Source organism: Mytilus galloprovincialis, chromosome 4 (genome assembly GCF_965363235.1).
Source record: "Mytilus galloprovincialis chromosome 4, xbMytGall1.hap1.1, whole genome shotgun sequence".
NCBI lineage: Eukaryota > Metazoa > Mollusca > Bivalvia > Mytilida > Mytilidae > Mytilus > Mytilus galloprovincialis.
Window position 1 is genome coordinate 8578198 of NC_134841.1, and position 23563 is coordinate 8601760.

Genomic DNA, 23563 nt, shown 5'->3' on the forward strand with positions numbered 1-23563 from the left:
TTCTATAAAAATCTTGATTTATTTGCCACAAAGTCCTCTTTTTCTATTAAATGCAATGGAACAGTAAAAAATAATGCTTTGCATCAAGTTTCCCCTTGGAATATGTACAAAATGGCCTATCTCTATTATTCATAATATCTGTAGTTTTGATACAATTGAAGATTGAAAAGTTCGTACAAAAATGGCTACAGAAGGGTACATAAACCTTAATATTGTATGATATCAGGCTGATATCCAGTTGAAATTAAACAAAATAAGAATAGAAGTCTTTAATAGAAAAGGTAAAATGTCAAGTTGGTATATTTGAGTTGTTTGCATAAAGATCATAGAAACTCTGTAAAAGTAAAAAGTAAAATCACAAAAATACTGAACTTAGAGGAAAATCAATTCGGAAAGTCCATAATGACATGGCAAAATTAAAATACAAAAGTTTATCGTAGGACTTTTTGGCATCCAATACATGTATATATTCGTGTTGAGACACAGAGCAAAATATGACGCTTCAAGATAACTGAAAACTTTTAAATAAAAGACAAATTTTCACAAAAAAAGGTAAATTATGGTAGTTGCAAATACATTTAGACGTTTAAGCCCCCTATATGACTTCAGATGTTGTTATATTACTCTAATTTGCATAAACACGACCACCAACATAAAGATAAAAACCGGGAAAAAACACAACAACATAAACACAAAAACTTGATCTCGATAAAGCATTTATTTGAAACCAGTTTTGATTGTCAGTTTATTTTATACTTTTAAGTTTGGGTTTTCCTTTGTTATCTTTCGAATCTCTTTTCCACATGGCAGTGACATGCCACATCCCACTGACTTTACAACGGTAATTGTCTATAGTGACAGATTTCATCAATCAAACAATCTAATTGTGCATCTGTTAGTTTTTTACAATTTAGTCGTTAACTTACTATATCGATATAGCTAGGCAACATAAAAGTGCATGCAGTATTAAATGTACCATGAGGGCGTGATTTTGGAAGGGGTCTTTCGTCAGTTGATTTGACCATATGTTATTAAAAAGCATGATAAATGCAGGGTATCCAATTTCATTTAACATAATCTTGGTGTAACCCTGATACTACTAATGTAATGTGTTATAGGTCTCAGTATCACCCGAGAACAAATGTACATTTATCTAATTTAGCAATGAAACTAAATGTAATTTTGAAAAAGAGGGTCAATTTACTCGTTTTTAAACTCAAGATTAAAATAAGTCGAAAAATGCAACTTTTCCCGTTATATCAATAACATTTTACGCTAGTAAAGTCATTACCTCCCCTCAAACTGTATCGTAAGCCGTTAACGTAATAATTGTTTCCTTGACGTCTGTATGTTGGCTTTGAGACACAAGGGCGTCAAACTGCTACTTTATTCAAAACTTGTGCGAATACAAAATCTGAAGTTTATAAAATGAACGACGAAAAGGAACCTCTAGAATCAGAAGGGTTAGAAGAAATAGAAATGCGGGTTATTCAAGGGTACTCTTATGATAGACTTCAGTCAGAACTCCGAGTTGTCGAGAGAGAATCACCAGAAGGAATTGCAATAACAATTAAAGATGACGATATATTCCGATGGAGAGTGAAATTACAAGGACCAAAAGATACTCCATATGAAGGAGGTACATTTGCTTTAAAATTATATTTTCCATCAGGATATCCAGAAAGTCCACCACTGATTTCTTTCAAAACTAAAATTTTTCATCCGAATGTTGATTCTTTCGGAATTGTTCACATGGACATTCTGCTTCCATCGATTTGGTCACCAGACATAACAGTACTCAGCATGTTGAAATCTATCCAGGACTTACTTGTTTACCCAAAGCCAACTGAGTATGGAGAGCCTCAAGTTTTATCAATGTTTCAAAAGGAAACACAACGGTTCGTCGATGAAGCTAAACAGTGGACTGAAAAGTATGCCATGGAAAACAAGAACATTTTTACAAGGAAATTTAAAATGTTAAATTTCAGATGTTGTGGAAATCGAAATAAATATGTAAAAGAATAGTTTGAATAAATCTATCTAAAATGTGAAAGGAGTATTTGAATTTTTCTATAGAAATAGTAATTTATGTCAATTTCCAACTAGAATATTAACAACAACAATTACAAAAAAACATCAATCATTATAATAAAAGATGTAATAATCTTTTGAAAACTTAAAAATTGATTGCACAATAAAATTGTGTGCTTTAATCATACGACATATGGCCCCGAAATGACAATTTAAAATAATTCAAACGAGAAAACTAACGGCCTAATTTATGTATAAAAAATGAACGAAAAACAAATATGTAAGTTGTAACACATAAATAAACGACAACCACTGAATTACAGGCTTCTGACTTGTGACAGGCACATACATACAGAATGTGGCGGGGTTAAACATGTTAGCGGGATCCCAACCCTCCTCTAACCTGGGACCTTTTTTCAGTGTTTTTCTTAAGAGTGGGTGTTGATGGTGTATATGGTCTGTTTACTATTGAGTGGTATTTTTAGTGATTCCCGTTACTCCTTTTTATTGTCAATATTGTTAACTGGCTTCAAGTTACCGAACAGTATGTTTTGGCCCACTAGGATCTTAGTCATAATGAGGGATATACGTGCGGTAATGCGACTCATTTCACAAAAACTCTGATGAAACATAATACTCGCAAGTCATGAACCTTGCAGTATAACTTACGACACAATTGTTGTCTTTAGATTTGTGAAATCAAACCAATGCTCCATTCCATAATAACCACAATTCTGTCATATCTTTATAACATGTGGAAAAAAAAATCCACCCGGGTCCAATTCATTTTTATACAAATAAAGGATCGACACCAAATGCAGCTTTTAATGTTAATAAAACATTCTTATCTATACTATTAAACGAGAAGACCTCATTTTTGGTGTCTCTTCTCTTCTTTCCAGAATAAATTAATCAACACGCCTCTGTGTTTTTCTTAAGAGTGGGTGTTGATGGTGTATATGGTCTGTTTACTATTGAGTGGTATTTTTAGTGATTCCCGTTACTCCTTTTTATTGTCAATATTGTTAACTGGCTTCAAGTTACCGAACAGTATGTTTTGGCCCACTAGGATCTTAGTCATAATGAGGGATATACGTGCGGTAATGCGACTCATTTCACAAAAACTCTGATGAAACATAATACTCGCAAGTCATGAACCTTGCAGTATAACTTACGACACAATTGTTGTCTTTAGATTTGTGAAATCAAACCAATGCTCCATTCCATAATAACCACAATTCTGTCATATCTTTATAACATGTGGAAAAAAAATCCACCCGGGTCCAATTCATTTTTATACAAATAAAGGATCGACACCAAATGCAGCTTTTAATGTTAATAAAACATTCTTATCTATACTATTAAACGAGAAGACCTCATTTTTGGTGTCTCTTCTCTTCTTTCCAGAATAAATTAATCAACACGCCTCTGTGTCCTATAGGTACAGTGCATAGTCGCATTTGTCATCCATTCATATGATTATTCAGATTGAGTTATTTTAGGAGAAAAACGAGAAAAAGGCATCCGGATATTGTCCCGTCATTGTACGAAATTTTAAGTCAGATTAGACTTCCGGTTTGCGTTTTTCTGTATACTTTGAACATACATTATACTACGAATAAAGAAAGTGTATTTTCAGAATTTTATCTGCTATCATTTTCAAGTTTACTATCCACGGCGTTCACAGAGTTTATTAAATAGAGAGGGTCTGTATACTATATCAATGATCACCATGGATCGATTAGTAAACTTAGAATTGAAAGTAAATACGCTTTATTTATATAGTAATGAATGTTCATAATATACAGATAAGCGCTAAAATTATTCATGTGAACTTTTGATACTTTTTCTGAAATTCTCCAGTCATTAAATCTTTTACAAAATTCATTGATTACTTAAAGAAAAAAGAAGATGTGGTATGATTGCCATGTTAAGACAACTCTCCACAAGAGACCAAAATGACAAAGATATTAACAACTATAGGTCACCGTACGGCCTTCAACAAAGAGCAAAGCCCTACCGCATACTCATCTTCAAAAGGCCCGAAATGACAATGTAAAACAATGCAAACGAGAAAACTAGCGGCCTTATTTATGTACAAAAAATGAACGAAAAACAAATATGTAACACATAAACAAACGACAACCACGGAATTACAGGCTCCTTACTTAAATAAATGTTCATAACATACTAAATGTATGTTCATATTGAAGTTGATAGAAAACGAAAAATTGGGAACTTTGGAAATAAAGGTGGCGGGTAAAAAAACATTTTTCTGTCCCCAATAACCTATGACTTATGATACTTTTGCTGAAATTCTCCAGTCATTCTGTATTTTACAAAATTCTTCCAACAACACTTTACATACTTTAAACTACGCTCTGAATGCCCGCGATTTCGCGGGTGTGTTCTAGTTTAGTATTAAAATCACAAAATAACTTTAGTGGAATTTATTCCAGTCATGATGTCCAAAACGGCAATAAGTAAAAGCGGTATGTTCCATTACATTATCTCTGATCTTCAAATGTACACCTTGATAAAGTTGTTCAACGCCTTCATCGGACATATCTTTTCCTATCTTGTTATCTTTTTCTTTTGATTATCTTTTAGTTCAATTTTCCTAATCTAATTTTCTATCACGCGTTTCCCGTTGTGTGTGTGTGTTCTAGTTGCTGTTTTTGTTGGTTGATGGTGGGATTGGCGAATCAATATCTGTTGAATTGATCCTTCGATGGCTGAAATGATTAATGAAACATAAAACCTGTAATGTGGTATTTGCTGCTTTACCGCTCAACACACAACATTTCGGAGCAACATATGTATTTGCATTTTTTTTGGCTGATGGACGTCCAAATCATTAAATCTAAGGGTGGAGATCTTTGATTATGTCTTGTCTGTTTTAGACGTATGCAGTCAAGTCTGTTAGTCAGCACTGCTTTCGTACATGTAGCTGCCAGTGATTTTAAAAGTTGAGTTCAAACTTTACTCTATTTGGCGACGAAGATTACGTTTGTAACCCACTTGAATTCCTTTTTGTGTACTATATGATTTTTCTATATGATATAAACCATGCAAACTAACCCTTGAACTGTCCATGTTTGGATTTACAAATTACATGTGACATTCAAACATTATTTTAGTAAATGTAGCTTCAGCGGATTCCTTCTTAAAATTATCTCATCAGTAGATCCGGCATGATCCTCATACGAGCACGCACGTTGTGATAGATCAGTGTTTAATCACATTGGTTCCTCTGAATTTTTTTTTATACTTATACAGTTATATACATATAAAGGCATATACTGTATGGGTAAAAAAAGTATTCAGAGAAAAATACTTGTGTTGCGGGATTTGAACTCACAACCTCGATCTCAGTATCACGAGAAATTTGTGAAAACAATAAGAAATTGAAACAACACTTTATGAATTATATGTATCTTAAAAGCTTTTCTCGATTTACCTTCACCAGGAACGCTCAAAGTCAAATATTTGAAGAAAAAAAACAATGTATAAGCATCGAAACATTTTAAGAGCGTTATGACCACATAGGACATACAAATAATACCCAAATGAACTGAAAAGTCCAATATGAATAAAATTCAGATATACTGTAAATTAATTGTTATGAGCAAAACGGAATCAGATTTCTATATTTTAACGTTTAGATTGTGAAAAACCAAAGCTCTCATATCTTTTGTTTCATTGATAAAAATAACATCGGAATTCGCCCTGAGTCTAGTTTGATGGTCAATTGAAATATTGCACATGTGCGTGTAAAATATACTGCATATTAACCTGCTTTCAGATGACAATTTTTTCATATACAGGATATAATTAGATTTTAAATGTGAGCTTTGCAATCCCGTTTTAGACATAGTTATTTGTTATTTTGTCTGTGTACCTTGATCTCGGATTTCTAGGTTCGAAAACAATCCACAGACCTAACAAAAATGTGTTTAGGGTCCCCTTCTTTCCAAAAATAGGGGTTACATTTGTTAACTTCAAAATTGACACAGTTAACGAGTGTCAACAGTATGGTTTCTTTATATGTCTGATAACATAAAACATCAGATGAACGAGTAAACCTATAATACCTACATATATATATATATATAGGAGTGTTCAGAGTGAATGGTGGTATTTCTGTTGACGACGCACACAGATAAACTGAAAAGATAATACTACCACTATATATGATATATAGGATACAAACCCCCGGTCAGCTACAAAAAAGATAAAACAAAGAATATATAGACGAAACTATTCTACAGAACAAATTCCCTAAAACATACATGTATCCCTGCGACACGGCCAAGATAAACAATTTCTTTACTTTATTAATGCCCCTAACACTACATGCTCCCAAATGATTTTACCTCACACACCAAAAGGCTCCAACCTTAATAAAGTATAAAGCTAGCTGTATATATTCTAAAATTTTGCCCACAAGTAGCACGATACATCGGCCATGGACAACGAGTTAATGTTTTTAACATGGATCTGAAATACAATCTTAGTTACTCTCCTTTGTTCCTTAAATAAAACCGAAGTAAAACCCAACCCTGAATAGATAACTTTTCAAAGAAATAAATGCAATTTAAATGCCAATTGTCATATAAAAAATTTGTTTAAAAAAAATTACAAATACAGAGATACAAATTTCAAATTACAAATGAACATACAATAAAAGTAATTACCATGTCAACCGCAATACACCCACTCTTCCACATCTACCACCACTTTTCTGTGTAAAGGGTCAAATTGCAGAGGTAGCTTTCCTCGAGAGCTTTCCCATACCAAGTCGGAGTAAAATACTTACAAATCCTTCCATAATAAGCAGTGTTGAAATTTTAAACCGTTAGACTTTCCATACGGTTGTTTGAGTAGGTAGGATAAATATTGTGAACTTTAAAGGGGCATTGGTTGTCAAATTCATGTTCACCGATTTGACCCATATTCTCACATATGCTAGAACGTATATATCACCGTGTATCATCAGTACAGCGGATATAGGAACTAACCAAGCGGGTGTGATCGATTTTGACCTCACACGGTAACGAAAATCTTTGTTTTGTTCACATTATATCAATGTGTACCTCAATCTAAATACAATTGTTGCTTTAAGAAATGATTTGGTCGTAGGTTAATGATTAGAGATGTCTCATTATTTTCCCAAAAACAAGAACGATTACTAAAAACATGTGTAAATACTTGTCAAAAAAGTTGGCACTCGTCTCGTCCGATATAATATTCTTTATTCATTGCAACTCTTTTTCTGATAGAAGGCCACTTTGCGTGTGTAATAGTTGTATCAATAATTGGCATTGAAATCTTTCATGCGTATGTTTTTTTCGATATTTTATTCCAAAAAAAAAGCGTTGTGTACGGTGTTTAGCTGACCACATACATCCTTCTGTACGGTGCATAGTTAAGTTGCTGTACACCGTACACAAAAACACAATTTTCATACTCGTTTATTACCCTTAAAGGTTCACTGAATGAGTAACCACAGGTAGTTTTATGATTGGTAACCATTACTTCTGCCCTGTATTAGCTTTCTTTCAGGTAAAACATATACATGTCTCGACAATTGTATCGAAATTGAAAGTTGGTATTGACATTCACAACTACTTGCCCTTTTACAAGTTAATTGTTCCTATTAGAATATAAAAGTTGTCTTATAAATAGGAAAAAATCGATGCAAAAAATATATTGGAGCAGGAATTTCAGATGTTGAGAAATGTACACTGAATGTTGATAAAACAAAACAAAGATTTTCGTTACTGTGTCAGTTCAAAATTCGATCATGCCCGCTTGGTTGGTACCTATATCCGCTGTACGATGATACACGGTGTATATACAAACTATAAAAAGTGTAAAATAAATAATTTACATGGCATGGGCTTTATAATATGTATCATCGTTTCGTGTGTATTTTAGTATATTTTATTAAGCTATAAAAATACAAGAACGACAACACTGTAAATGTAGATATGTTAAAAATAGCCATTGGGAAACCAAAAAGTATAATTTCCTATTTAAAGAACACACAACTCAGAGACACACAGGGAATGTAAGTATGTCACACTGAGGTTTGTCATTGTATATACCTTACTAAATATTGCGCAACTGAAAGACTCATTTTTATCAGACGTTGCTACCTTGCTTAATTGTTGACATATACAGAATTTTTATTAATCTTATAATGTAAGTACTAAACTGAGGGTTATGCTTTCGGTTCTGTAATTAAGACGTAATTTTTATCTGTTTTGTACGCAATTCTTCTTTTTGAACAAATAAATGTAAATGTATATACACGAATGCGTTTTTTTTTATGATAAAATTACAAGCATATTCTAATAAATGACCACCGTTTAAGGTTTGGTTTCCATATATAAATAAGATATATTGTTATCCATACCAATACCATTGTTAGTTTTTAACTTCCTTGTTCGGTTTCAATATGATACACTGTGTCGCTAAAAATACATGTTTCGATTGCTAGGCATGTTTTCCTTTTTAGTTTTAAATAGTGAAAATCGTCCACCTTACGTTTAGATTTACGTTTGTATGCTATTATATGTACATGTAATTATAAGAGGAAGATATGTGGAACGATTCCAAATGAGACAACTGTCAAGTGCGCCGGAGGGAATGCATATCACAACTTGGAACTCTTGGTTTGGTATCTTAGTTATGAGCAGCAACCCCATACCAAGGAAATAATGATAGAACACGCAAACCCTAGACTATTGTGTCAAGTGGGAAATATATACTGCATATGCAGGCGCTGATGGAATATTTCGCAATATAAATGGGAAATTCACCATCTGAAATCATCTCTTTTATTGCAAAATATTTTGTTAATTCCCGGGCTACTCTCATTGTCTAAATAAAGATGAAAGTCAAGATACGAGGCAGACCTAACTGTAACTGTTGTATCGAGTTTGATGTCATAGATGTTTTCAACATAGTTACCAAATTTTGAACTATTTAGTGACAGGAAATAATTTATAGCAGTAAGTAAAATAAGCGGAGGATGCTTTCTAGATCATTTTCCTTTTCCCAAAGAAGCTCCTGTATGACGTCAAACTCATATGAACACAGTTGGTACTCATGAGAAAGTCGATTGTCTATTGAAAAACTCGTCATCAAAACGTAAAAAATAAGTTGTAAATTAAACGATCAAGCATCTTGTTGATGATCGACTGTTTCAGATAATGTTTAAATTAGTTTGAATCAGAGTTATTTTGTACAAAGTATGATTTATCCTTCTTTAAGACAAGATTCCTATATCTACGTTAGTCATTCTTTTTTATGAAACAAAGCAGTACCAACTCTTTCAAATGCGTCTTTTAGTTAAGAATGGAAAAAATGTTGTGTTATAGTAAAGTGTTAAGTGTATAAAGTCAAATATTTCTATACTATTGCGAGATGTAATAGTCTTAGATTATAAGTCTCTTGCATATCTTTTTATTTTTTTAGTATTTACATTTTGCTTACGCCACTTACTAGGTGCTCGATATAAGTTTATACAATTTTCAATATATTGAATTATAAGAGAAAGTGTTGAATGACCTACAAATTGAAATACAGATCTTGATACACGTATTTAAATTTTAAAGTTGTTTAAACAATTGTTTATATACATATTTTTATTTTATTTTTAAAGTTGCGGATACTATAATGACCCCCATGAGTAAAATTCTGTGCTGCTGATGGATATCGACGCAAAGGTAAATTGATAGTTTTTTTCAAATTTTCATCTTCATTTTACCCCATTCATTGAAAACAGTTGATTGTCATTAAGTCTTATACTCCTAATCCTTTCTTTAATGCTTCTAGGTTTCCTTTCGTATAGAATAATATATATTGTCTCAAAATATCTCTTTTTGTACGAGGCTCGAGAACCAGGATTCTTATTAGTGTAAAATAAGATGAGTGGGACAGTGCGTATCGCATGAAAATACTGTATTAGTTTCTGGATTAACATATTAATAGAAAAAAAGATACAATATAACAGAACAGTTATACAAATGTAAAAAGAAAACAAACGGGGATCCATTCCCCCAAACGTTTGTTAGTTGAGATCATTTACGTTATATACGGGGCCATTAAAGGCGTGATATGATATCGTATGCATAGAATTAAATGCTTCTTTTTGTAGAATTATTGAAAGGGAAAAGCGTAGACAGAAGCACTTTTTGTATTTTTACAACCCTATACCATTACAAAAAGAAGCTTTTATTAATAAAACAGTAATTTGAAATGTCACGCGATTGCGGTCTTGCAATCACAATTGAGGAATTTATAAAACATCTATAAAATGTATTATGTTATTTGGTCGCATTCTCTCTATGTTCATTTCAATGAAAACGGCTTATATAACGGCTTATATATATATATATATGAAATTATGAATTAATTTGTGATTGATTTCAAATGTAAAATTACCATATAATCAATCTTCACTTCATATACTTGATCACTTGGTTTTTCTTTTTCCTTTCACTTAATTGTAGCTTTCCACAATTAATCATGCAATACAGGAACTGAGACAGACACAAAGAACAATATGTGGGAAAGTACATAGGAACAGGTAATGTAAATATAGGAACAGGTAATGTAAATATAGGAACAGGTAATGTAAATACAGGTTGTATGATTGCCAATGAAACAACTCTCCAAGTTGACTTTTTCAAATTTACCTGTTGCATTTAATGAGCAATATAAACAGAAGATGTGATACAATTGCCAGTGAGACAACTCTCAACAAGATACCAAATTACACAGAAGTTAACAAACTATAGGTCACCATACGGCCTGCAACAATGCACACAGCCCATTCCACAGAATCAGCTATAAAAGGCACCGAAATGACAATGTAAAACAATTCAAACCAGAAAACTAAAGATCTTATTTATGTAGAAAACACAGATATGTTACTCAGCAGCAAAAGAGGGGCGATAGATTACAGAGGGACAGTCAAACTCATAGATCGAAAATAAACTGACAACGCAATGGCTAAAAAAGAGAAGACAAACAAGTAAACAATAGAACACGATACACAACATAGAAAACTAAATGCTAAGCAACACGAACCCCATCAAAAACTGGGGGTGATCTCAGGTGGTTCGGAAGTGTAAGCACATCCTGCTCCACATGTGACACCCGTAGTGTTGCTTGTGTGATAACAAATCCGGTAAATAGTCTTATTCGGTAGGTCACATTCATGAAAGGGAAGGGATTGTAGTTACGACGTAAGGAACATATCCGATATCATTTGTGAAACGGTTATTCCTTAACGGTCAACAAACTCTTCATGGCGTCCGTAAAATGTACGAAGGGATGATTTCAACTTCACCATTTGGAACTCTTGGTTTAATAGCTTCCTTGTGAGCAGCTACCCTCTATGAAGAAAATCATGACAGGAAATGCAAGCACGTGAATATCGTATCAATCGGGAGATATATACCCCGTATGCAGGTGCTGTTGGAATGTTGCTACTTAGAAATGGAAAGCTCACAATGGAAAAGCTGAAATCATCTCTTTTGTCGTAAAGTTTTGTTTTCAACCGACCCTCATTGTCAATTTCTAGATGTAAGTCAAGATATGAGGCCGACTTAACTGTGTCTGTAGTATCCTTTATCTCTAGTTCGATGGGATAAATGAGTTCAACATAGTCACCAAAACCGTTGTGTTGCTCATGTTATTATAAACCTGGTACACACAGAGTGGACATGGATAAGTACTTATACATTCCCACAACAAAAAGACACTTAATATAGATTTGAGAGTACTCTAGCCAATCGGTACACATCCAACATCCTATGGACCTGATAAACATTCATAGAAAACACGACCTTGTTTATCTATGCCCATTAAAATTGCGCACATCATACATTACATGTAAGATATTTTGTCTTTTCGGTTTGTTGTTTTTTCAAAAAAAAAATATAGCAACATAAAAAGCAAAATGATATTCAATTCTACATGTTCTATGGGAAATATTTTTTTCTTAGTTTTGTTTATTAACTTTCTAAATGACGAAAACTGTATTAACAATTAATAAAAGTTATCAGCAACACATGCTTATCAGATAATTTTCTTTCTTGTAAATATATTGCTAGAAAAAAATGCTTATCCTATTAAATTGTGTTTCAAAAACTCTATTATGCTATTTTCTTTTTCTATATAGCGAAGACACGTTACCTATCCTGGTTAGAAAGCAGTTTTATAGTAAGTTTGCAAAAGGGTTTATATACAAAAATAAGAGCCACATAAGTGGATATGTGTCTTCTTCATATTTTAAATTATTATAGTAAATCATGTTATTTCAAACATCATGAAAAATGTACAAAATGATTTTTTTAAAAAAACAAAATAAAAATGAATATAAACGCGTAAGTCGAATAGAGACTGGCTAAATCAAGGCAAAAACAAACAAAAACAACAATAGACAAACAATCGCCACACAACATTACAGAAAAAGTAAAGGTTCTCTAGAAGGGTATTCCGAGCCGGCTTACCATTAGGCATCCGTGGTGTCAATCCTATGTAGACCGTTAATAAGAAATATCAAGTGACAAGGCACAACGCGATAGGGTATTGGGTATTTGAACCTTATCTATACCTTAATCATCACAAAATTCGTTAGCCATCGGCCATGAAGGTTTTCTTACCATAAATCTTGACTGAATATGAAATTTGGAATTGAAATACTAATACGTCATTTAAGACTTATGATAGACTACAAAACACAGACATTGCAAAATTAAGTTTAACACTGACAACTACGATACCTATGATCAACCTTTATCTAAGTAATGGGTGTTCTTGTGTACTCATACGTGCTCCGGAAGGGTACTTAGATCCTGCCCTTTATGTGGCATCCGCCGTGTCACTAATGGTAAGAATAAACTCGGTGTTGTCTCATTCGGTGATGTGATAATTTTGGAAAAAGAGGCCATGATTGTTGCTACGACAATTGAAACATATAAATGGCCGTATGTAACACAGCTATTTCATAATGGTTAACCAACTTGGAATGACACCCTAAAACATACGTTTACATGAAGTTTGCTCACTTGCATAAAGGAAAAATCGGCAAGAACAGGACAACAGTTTGATTCAAAAGAACTCCTGTTCTATGTTGCAAAATGTGTCCTCCAATATAACAAATATGTTGTGAATAAAAAAAAACACACAAAAAAAATCATCTTGATGGTTTCAGTTTCATCAAATGTTTTGTTTGGATCAGAGTGGTTGTCTACAAAATATCATTTATCCCTTCACAAAACTAAACATTTGAATCTTCGTTGGCTATTCTGTTTTTTGTAACAAAGTTTATATAAAAAATCTAATGTAACGAAATGTTCAAAATATCTGATAAATATGATTTTTATAGCCCTACTGATTTATTAATCTCTTTGCTAAAGTTTTCGCCATCCACTGAAATTGATTAAGTGTTCTATCCTCAAATTAAAAAAAAACCCCACATTACTCATCGTTGCACCTTATATATCCTTATACGTAATTTATATGTACCCTTTCTTAGTTCAATTAAAAACTGCTGCCTTTATCTATCATTGTACTATAACATTACTTCAACTAATCAAATATCAATATATATATTAGAACTGGAAGAGATTATACGGCATCTAGAAGACAAATATGGAAAGCATTACAGTACATTGAAAGAAGTCACAAACATGGTGGTTACATTGCTTTCGAGAGTTGACGAGCTTACGATTGACATTAAAAAACTTAAACGTTTTACAAGTAGCACCAAGTCACAACTAGGGGATACAACTGATCAGAAATGCCATTTACGAAAACCACCTTCTGTTAAATCGAACGAACGAAGTGGTACTTTGCAAAATATCAATGAAGACAACAACCTTTTTGGTGGTATTTCTGGTAGGCATACAGACTCTACAAAAGATAATTTTGATTGTGGAATTTCTAGTCAAATTTCGTCTGTTGACACACAACCCGATGGACGAGAAAACAATTCGGACAACACAGACAACTTTGCACAGACAGTTAACAGAATACAAAATTCAGAAAGAAGAGACGGAAACTTTGTTTTCTCATCTTACGAAGCAAAATTAGATAGGACCAATAAAACAGACACAGAAGACAGCTTTGCAGACAAAGTTCACAGAATAAATTATTCAGACAGAAAAGACAGAAAAACTAATGTCTCATCTAACGAAGCACAAATAGACCAGCCCAACAATACGGACACCGAAGACAGTTTTTATGTTGAGGAAACACAATATAAGGAGAATAAACATGATTCAGAGAGCAATGATAGGAACATAAATGTTTCCTTAAGCACAGCTTGTGCAGATATGAACGTAAAGAACAATGAATCAGTTTTAAAAAATACACGTATGCTTCAAAATCAACAGCTAGCTGATAATGTGTCAAAACCAAAGAATTTCTTAGATGTTGAAACAGTTCAAACAAAGACAGGAGATAACATTGTAGCAAGTCATGTAAATAGAGTATGCAAGAATGATTCCGGATATAAACAAATACGTTCAGCAATGAGTTCTGATAACCGTGTTGCATATCATAAAACCAAGAATTCAGACACTAAAGACAGCTTTTCTGGTGAGGAAACGAAATATAAGGAAGAAATGCACGATTCAGAGGGCAATAATAACAACATTAATGTTTCATTAGACCCAGCTTGTGCAGATTCGAGTAAACGGAACGAGCAATCAGTTACCAACATTCTTCCAAATCAGCCTCCACATGATAATATATCAAGACTGAAGAATTCCGGAGATGTTAGAACAGTTAAAACAAAGACAAAAGAGAAGGATACACCGAGTTCTATAAATAGAGTATGCAAAAATGATTTCGGATATAAACAAAAACGTTCAGCAATGAGTTCTGATAACCGTGTGGCATATCATAACAAAGAAACATGTTTTGAATTTGAACATGACCTGCAATCAGATAAGCAGCTTCCAGAAGATTCGCCTCCATCACCTAATATAGAGAATAAAAGTCACCCAACCAGAAGGTGTGTAGAGCTATTAAAACATAAGATATAGTCTTATACATTATACACGTATATTGGTGAAAACGCAAGTAATGAAAACATATTTTATATGCAACTCGTTAAATATTTAATCGATAGTTAATTCAGTTAGTAGACATTTCTTAATTTTATAAATAATGAAGCCAGATAAAAAAAAAGAAACAGTGTTACTGGAATACTAATGAACAAAAAACACTCATTGGGTAATGAACACAAAGTAATAAGGAACATAAGTTCCTACAGTACCAAACAGCAAATACAATCCGACTCATTTTGTTATAAAACACACACAAAAAAAAATGAAAAAAAAATGAAATTATTATTATTTCTCAGTATTTTACTTTTACAGAAAGTCAGATATGAACAGACTGTCACACATGAGTCAAGTGCATGATTTTGCTGATCAAGAATTCGGATACAGTATGTAAGATAAAAATTAGGAGATGTGGTATGATTTCAATGAGAGAACTATCCACCAGAGTCCTAATGAGATTGCGGTAACAACAATGAATGAATGAAAAATATACTGCATAGTCAGCTATTAAAGACCCCGATATGACTTAACGTGAAACAATTTAAAAGAGAAAACCAATGGCCATATTTATAGCAAAACAATTAACGAACACCACAAATATGATAGACAGCAAATACATAATGGGGTTGGGTTAATTAATTAATATGCCTTTTAGTGTTCAATCTCCCCTAAACTGGGAACAGTGGTGTAACTGCATAACACAAGAACAACATGTTAATATGTATTGGTATAACAAATATATTTGAAGCAATAAAAGTAACATAAACTCAGAAAACACAAAAGTACCGATCTAAGAACATTCACAGTTACTGAAAAGCAAGTTAAAAGCATATCACAATTAATAAATATTATTCCAAGACTTAATAATTATCTGTAAGCATCGAACGGATTGAGTAGAACGACACCACGAACAGTCTTACGAGAAAGTCATGACCTTATGCAACGACAAAATATAAGGAAATAGTATTGACATTATGCTGGACCATGCGTTTTCCTTTCTGTATAGCAATACATAGTTAATTTGATTAAAAGCAAAGTCAACGTTAGTACAGATAAAAATAAGAAACTAAGGCTTCATAAGTTAAAAGGAAAAATCTATCAATATTCTTCTACTACTAAGGAGTTGACCAATTAATATTCGTGGGGGGAGGGGGGGGGGAGAGAAAGTAAGATTCAACGCATGCTGTTTTTCCCACGCGAAAATTTATTTGCATTTTTGTAGCTATTGATACCTGCATTTTGTGTTGCAAAATATTCATTTGTTATATATAACTGAGGATTCTTTTGAAGAATAAAAATACCTTAACAATATTAGATATATTCATTACACGTTTAAGAGTTCAACTTAGATAACCCTGATATTATCTTTACCTATTAATCCTATACTTTTCTACGTATTTTAACAATATCTAAAATAAGGTTCTGATTCAAATAATACCAAACCCTAATTCATGTATACCATCTAACTTCACAATCAGTAATAATTGTATTCTTGTTTCAAACGATGAAAACACAAGACACCAATTAATTTCAACTAGTCCCGTAAACCAGGAAAAAGCAGAATTTATATTTCCATAATCTCCTAGGTTATTACAAGACTATTTGAATGATCAAAATCTAAACAAAATGTAAACGTCAATTTGGTTCTGGTTTTCACAGTTTAAAATTCTTTTTGATAACTATCTTCATATTTTTTTAACTAAAGATTTTCAATTGCAATGTCACTAATATAATGTGATTCTAAAAGTCTATTTCAACAGCATGACTTTAACTTTAAGTGTCTGAAAAACCTTATATGTTTTTATTTATTTTAACTCCATCTGATTGTCTGTTTGTTATAGAATATACTAATCACCTGATGATAGTAGGAGTTCATTTTTTTGGGGGTCACATTTGGTCAATAGTATCATTTACTACCATATATAAATGATGGTCTGCTGCTCTAAGAGGTGGTTTGATAAATGGCCCGGTATTTTTCTAATGTTTGACAAAATTGGCCATTCCCAAGCCACCAGAAAATGCAAACACATCCTCTTTTTCTACATCAATGATCTTTAAAAAAAAAAATGTTTTAAAAATTCATTCCGTCTTATTTTCTGTCGAAGAGATCTTTTTAATTTGTTATCCTTCCATCATTTGTTTTTCTTTAGAACAAAGGTATTAAATCTTGGTTAGCATCATTGGTTTGAACTATGGTGGAACCGGTGAAATATCTTAAGATTATACTCATCTAGCTATCAAAATGTTTTTTTTTTCTCGCATCGTATAGCTTTGACAAAAGCCCATGTGAAAGTGCAATAGCGAACACAAGGTTAGCCTCTACCTTTTTTCATTTTGACATACATATCATCAGTTACCATTCTGTTCTAATCATATAATTCAAGCAACGAACTTCATTTGGCTTTTTTCGTTTAGAAAATGAGCGAACTTATCCCATTTTTGTAATTATTCAGTTTTGCCATATCTTCAGTAAGAGACTAAGACTTTCTCATTCTCTATAGATTGCATCAATAATGCAATGTATTTCATTTACATACATTAGCTTTCCTCTGCTTTATATACCCACGAGTAAAGTGGATTTATTACATGCGTTCAACCGAACGGAGAATCAATGAATCAATTAAGTTTTTTTTTATCACGACTGTTTCTTCTAATTCTCATTTCGGAATTCACGAACGCGTCAATAATTTCTCTGACATAAATGTTTTTCAAGCGTCTAATGAGGCATTACGATATGTTTATTTTGACTGAACGAACAAACACAGATTATCGCTTGATTTTTTACTTTGACTCTGTATTATTTGGTTTTACCGAACATGAAGTATTAATCTTCAAATACTGTGTGCACCAGTAAATAAGTTTTAGTCTTAACCGCTCATGTTGATATCAACATTACCATAAAAGTCTAAACAATACATTATTAAGTCATGTTCTGTTTTTCAAACAATTTTATAGTTTATCCACTGCGGTAATTCAGTACTGTTCGAGCAATTCGCTTTCAGAAAATCGATTCGGACGCATGAAAATTATATCGTGGTGTTTTCATTTTTTGCAGTCATTTCAGTACTGTTCAGTAGCTTTTCAGACAATTCAGAATAAGGTGGCGTGTACAGGTAATTATGATTGAATATCAGCTTACACTGAACATATAATGAAGATTTCCTAATCGATAATTGTCTGAACAGTACTTTGTGTTGCTTATTCTTTAATTTTCTATGTTGTGTCATGTATACTATTCTCGCTACATTGAAGACCTGTTGGTGACCTTCTGCTGTTGTTTTTTATTTGGTCGGGTTGTTGTCTCTTTGACACATTCCCCATTTCCATTCTCAATTTTATTGTTTGTCTGTTTGTCTTTTTCATGTTTAGTCATGGCGTTGTCAGTTTATTTTCGATTTATGAGTTTGACTGTCCCTCTGGTATCTTTCGTCCCTCTTACATAATTAACCGCAGTAGATAAGTCTGAAAATTGACCGAAAGGCGGAAAATGACACAATAATTTAGTCATAGGAGCTGACCGTTTCATATCAAAATGTGTTTACCAGTTGTCTACAAAGAAAGAGAGTCTTTTGTCTTTTCGCGACTGGTAAACAGCTGTTAACCCGTTCCAGTACCGTATGATAGTGAAACGTATTTTTAGTATGCAAAAGTATATCTACTAAGAATAAAATAAAAAAATCGACTTCAATCTGCATTAAAAAATATTTGTTCATTAAAACAGATCCAGGTCTTTTCAGCCAACCCAGATCTACTAGAGAATGGATGTCATACGCTGAACAACTAAGGGAAAATGGTAAGGAACACAATATTTATAAATCAATTAGAAATATCAAGAAATGTTTCAGATGAATAGAAATTTATAGAAATATATCTATAATACTAAAATTACGAGGTCCAATTTGTCAGCCGTCATCGGGTAAAAACGATAAATTTAAAGAATTCAACTCTATATATAACTAATATAGGACAATGGTGTAGATTAAAAATTACACCACTCCAGACCCTTTTGTTTTCCACATAATTAATATTGCCAATAATTAACAAGTTCCGGGTCTAATCCGATACCGATACCAATAGTATATTCACCTGTTAGATATTACTTTATCTGTACGTTCCGCATTTGACAGGCGCACCACCAAACGGTGTATTTAGGATTTTGCTATATACACGGATCATAATCAAAGGGCTGACACTACTAAATTCAATCATTATCAAATTGTTCCCTATTGTAGCTTTATTCAACAACCAGCAAGACTTTCTAAGATAACTAATATAGGACAATGCTGTTGATTAAAAAAATACCCCATTCCTGGATAGCCTGGACCTTTTGTTTTCCAAATAATTAATATTTACAATAATTGATAAGTTCCAGGTCGACGGGTTCAAACAGAAAGATTTGAAAGCAGAGAAAAATGTGTATCTTATAATCGACATGACTTTATCAGATGACAATACCAATTACTAAAATAAGGCTTAGGCATAGTTATATACTTTAATTCAGTCACGGACCCGCGATATCACGGGTGTGTACTTGTCTTATTGAAAAGCACAGCACATGCACTTTGTCAATGCAATTAATTATTAATTATTATCAATACACCACTTTCCGATATATTGATGATGTCCTATCACTGAATAACCCATATTTCAGCCAATACTTGCATCTCATGTATCCCAGCGAACTTGAAATTAAGGATACTACTGATACTAGAAGGACTGCTTTATACCTTGATGTTTTCCTCAATATTGACACAGATGGACGACTTCACACGAAAATCTATGATAAACGGGACGATTTCAACTTCCCAATTATCAATTTCCCATTTCTCACCAGTAACATACCCTCTGACCCTTCATATCTCAATTAATACGTTATTCTCGTGTATGTTCACATTATACGGACTTAATTCATATACAGGAGTGTGCTCCTAACACAGAAACTGCTCCAACAAAGTTATGAGGAGGACAGATTAAAAATGACACTACGTAAATTTTACGGACACCATCACGAATTGGTTGATCCATACGATGTATCTTTGTCCAAACTAACTATGAACATTTTTACCACGTGTTAGATTGTGGTATGTCATTACGTCGTCTGATCTTTTTATTACCGAACGTTACAGATTCCCGAATGTGACTGTTTTTCTGAGTGTGAATTCTAAGCAACACGACGGGTGCCACATGTGGAGCAGGATCTGCTTACCCTTCCGGAGCACCTGAGATCACCCCTAGTTTTAGGTGGGGCTCGTGTTGTTTATTCTTTATTTTTCTATGTTGTGTCATGTGTACTATTGTTTTTCTGTTTGTCTTTTTCATTTTTAGCCATGGCGTTGTCAGTTTGTTTTAGATTTATGAGTTTGACTGTCCCTTTGGTATCTTTCGTCTCTCTTTTCGTATTGCTTTAAGACGTGGCACGGTACTTATCCATCCCAAACTAATTTGTTTGGTTTTGATGTTGTGTTTGTTGTTGTCATCGGATTTTTTCAAATGTTTAAACGTTTGTAGTTGTAAATCGTATTTTTTCTGTTTTATTATTGTGTTGTGTTTGGGGATAACTACTCATCAAGTTCATTTGGTAGATTTAATTTTGGATCAACAATTTTTACACTATATATTTGGTTTTCAGTTTGATCAGAAGAAACAACCACAAAGCTAGATAATACAATTAATTATCTAATTACTTCTTCAATTAAATATTAATTAGTATTATAATTTTCTCTGTTATTAATATAAGTTAGATGAGTCATACAAATCTACTCTTTTATTTCATCCAAATTCTCTTAATTTTCGGAACACGTTTTAGAAATTAATATGTGACGTCACTTTGGGCGTTGCATTGACTATGGCTTACAGCGCTGTGATTTTGTAATTTATTTGTTTTTTATTCTATAGCTAGTCACCACTCAGTTTAATCATGTATATCTATTATATAGTCATTTTATAAAATTTACTGTTTGCAAAACTATGTATTATTCTTGATAATAATGATGTTTTGTCCAAGGCAGATAACCCTGGCCTCACAACTTTTTGGAACTTTTGGTCCTCGTCGATCTTCAACTTGGTTGTTGTTATGGCTTTCAAACTTTTTACATCTGATCTTAGTTTTGTGTGGACGTAGCGCGCGTCTAGTGTATAAAAATATTTTTTAACCTGTTACCTTTGGAGGGCTATTATTCGTTTGTTTCTCTGTCCTATATTTTCTCCCATTTATCTGTTTATTTATTGTAACCCTGTCGTGTAATGTTGTAATTGTAATGTTATAACTAATACTGCCATTAAGCGGGAGGTTTGGCATGCCACAAAACCAGGTTCAACCCACCATTTTTTTCACAAAATGCCCTGTACTAAGTCAGGAAAATGGCCATTGTTACATTATAGTTCGTTTCTCTGTGTGTTACGTTTCGGTATTGTGTCTCTGTTGTGTCGTAGTTCTCTTATATGTGATAAGATTCCCTCAATTTTAGTTTGTAACCCGGATTTGTTTTTTTCTCTATCGATTTATGAATTTTGAACAACGGTATACTACTGTTGCCTTTATTTAACAAAATTTAAAACAAATCTGTAGTTCTTTGCATATGTGTTTTTTTAAAGCATTTTTGTTTTCAGCAAAAATTACAATTTGTTTTAAATGCCGTCATACATATTTGTGCACACAAACGATTAATAATTACTGCTTTTCAACATTCGTTCTATTTATGCAGATTTCATTGTAATGTAACATTTTCATTTAAAATATGTCCTTGTGTTACAACGCACTACCTCTAATATTCACTATCATGACTTGTGCCTGAAGCCAAATTAAAGGATAATAGTAATACAACATTTTCTTTGAATCAGGGTATTTCTTATTAGTTTATTACATTCTGCTGTAAAAACTAATGTTTTTTATTGTGCATTACGCATAATACTAGGTATATTGTATATACTCCTTAACTCTGTATATCAAAACCAGGATCCTCCTAGGTAAATCTGAATGTCCCAATGATTAGATGATATCTATAATCTCAATTATACTGAATTATAAGTTACATGCTAGTAGAAATCTGTTGTTGTGTATGTTCTCTGTGTCAATTTTTATAAAATTATTTGATAAAGCTTTATGATATTTGACGTTCATACGTATTAGGCCGTTCATACGCCTGGCCCGTTTCTGTGTGTGTTACATTTTAATGTTGTGTCGTTGTTCTCCTCTTATAAATAATGCGTTTCCCTTAGTTTTAGTTTGTTACCCCGATTTTGTTTTTTGTCCATAGATTTACGAGTTTTGAACAGCGGTATACTACTGCTGCCTTTGTTTACGTATTACCACAAGCCAGTGGCATATACTCATGCCTTTTATGTAAGCTCATTCTTATTTGTACTAAGGTGATTCTTGATCCGTACTGTACAGAGATGGGTCCGATTACTTTCAACGTAATTGATTAAATTACAATTACTTTGTCATTTGTACGATTAAATTAAATTAATGATTACATCATTTCTGAAAGAGTCTGATTAAATTAATGATTACATTGGCAAAGTAATCATGATTACATCTGATTACAATGAATTAAAAAAAATACATTTCGTATGATGTGAATGAATAAACATTTAATATAACTATAGCATTTTTTAGAAAGTATTTTGTTTGCTATATTATAAAATGTTAACTTCACACTTCATCTATTTAATAAACCACAAAAGTTCACTTCATACATACATGAATATTGTGTCACTGGTTATGACCCATTGCACTTTATCATCATTGATCTCTGAATTATTTTGACTTCAATTGAATATAGCTTTATAAAAAGAGTTTGCTGTTTGTCTTCTGACCTATTCTAGACTTAAATTTATATTTGTTTCAAGGTGCAGTTTAAGGAAGTTAAAATATGGATGAAATAAAGTTACCAGTTTAATCAAATTGTAAACAAAATACAAGTCCTAAAAATCATTGCATTTTACATGTCCAGTCCAAATACATACAAAAAGATTTTTGCTAATTTTAAACAAGATATTTGTCCAACTTTTAATTAATTTTGTGCTAATTAGATAAATGATCACATGTCTGATTTATCTTTTACCATACATATTGTCCTACAGCTATACTCAATTGGTATTTGCAAGAAAAACAAACCTTCAATTATTTAGTTTCCTACCTGTCAATTCAAAGTTGACAAAAATCACAACATTAACAAAAGATTATAATTAAGGGTTAAAGAAAACTATTACTTGAATATAACAGTTATTATCAATTATATATATGTAAATTTTTAAATTGTGAATATATGTACAATATCTTTTACTAAGGCCATTGAAGAATTTTCAATACTGTAACAGTTTATTTTTTACTGAAGTATACAAACCAATTATCATGCTGTATAAAAAAAAAGTAAACCAAACTATCTTAACATGTTAAATATTATTAGTAATTAAATAAGAATAACAAAAAGATTCAT

The 23563-nt window shown here is 32.5% G+C and overlaps 1 protein-coding gene across 1 annotated transcript in view; it reads left to right on the forward strand.

Moving 5' to 3' along the window:
• Positions 1-7999: 7999 nt before the first annotated feature.
• Positions 8000-23563, forward strand: part of LOC143071297 (uncharacterized) — a 41823-nt gene continuing 26259 nt past the window's right edge. Inside the window, exons 1-7 of the mRNA XM_076245523.1 lie at positions 8000-8104; positions 9704-9767; positions 10554-10630; positions 12230-12270; positions 13669-15070; positions 15438-15508; positions 18844-18915. Coding sequence (XP_076101638.1) covers positions 9750-9767; positions 10554-10630; positions 12230-12270; positions 13669-15070; positions 15438-15508; positions 18844-18915 — 1681 coding nt within the window. The 5' untranslated portion in view covers positions 8000-8104; positions 9704-9749. The remainder of the gene's footprint in view (positions 8105-9703; positions 9768-10553; positions 10631-12229; positions 12271-13668; positions 15071-15437; positions 15509-18843; positions 18916-23563) is intronic.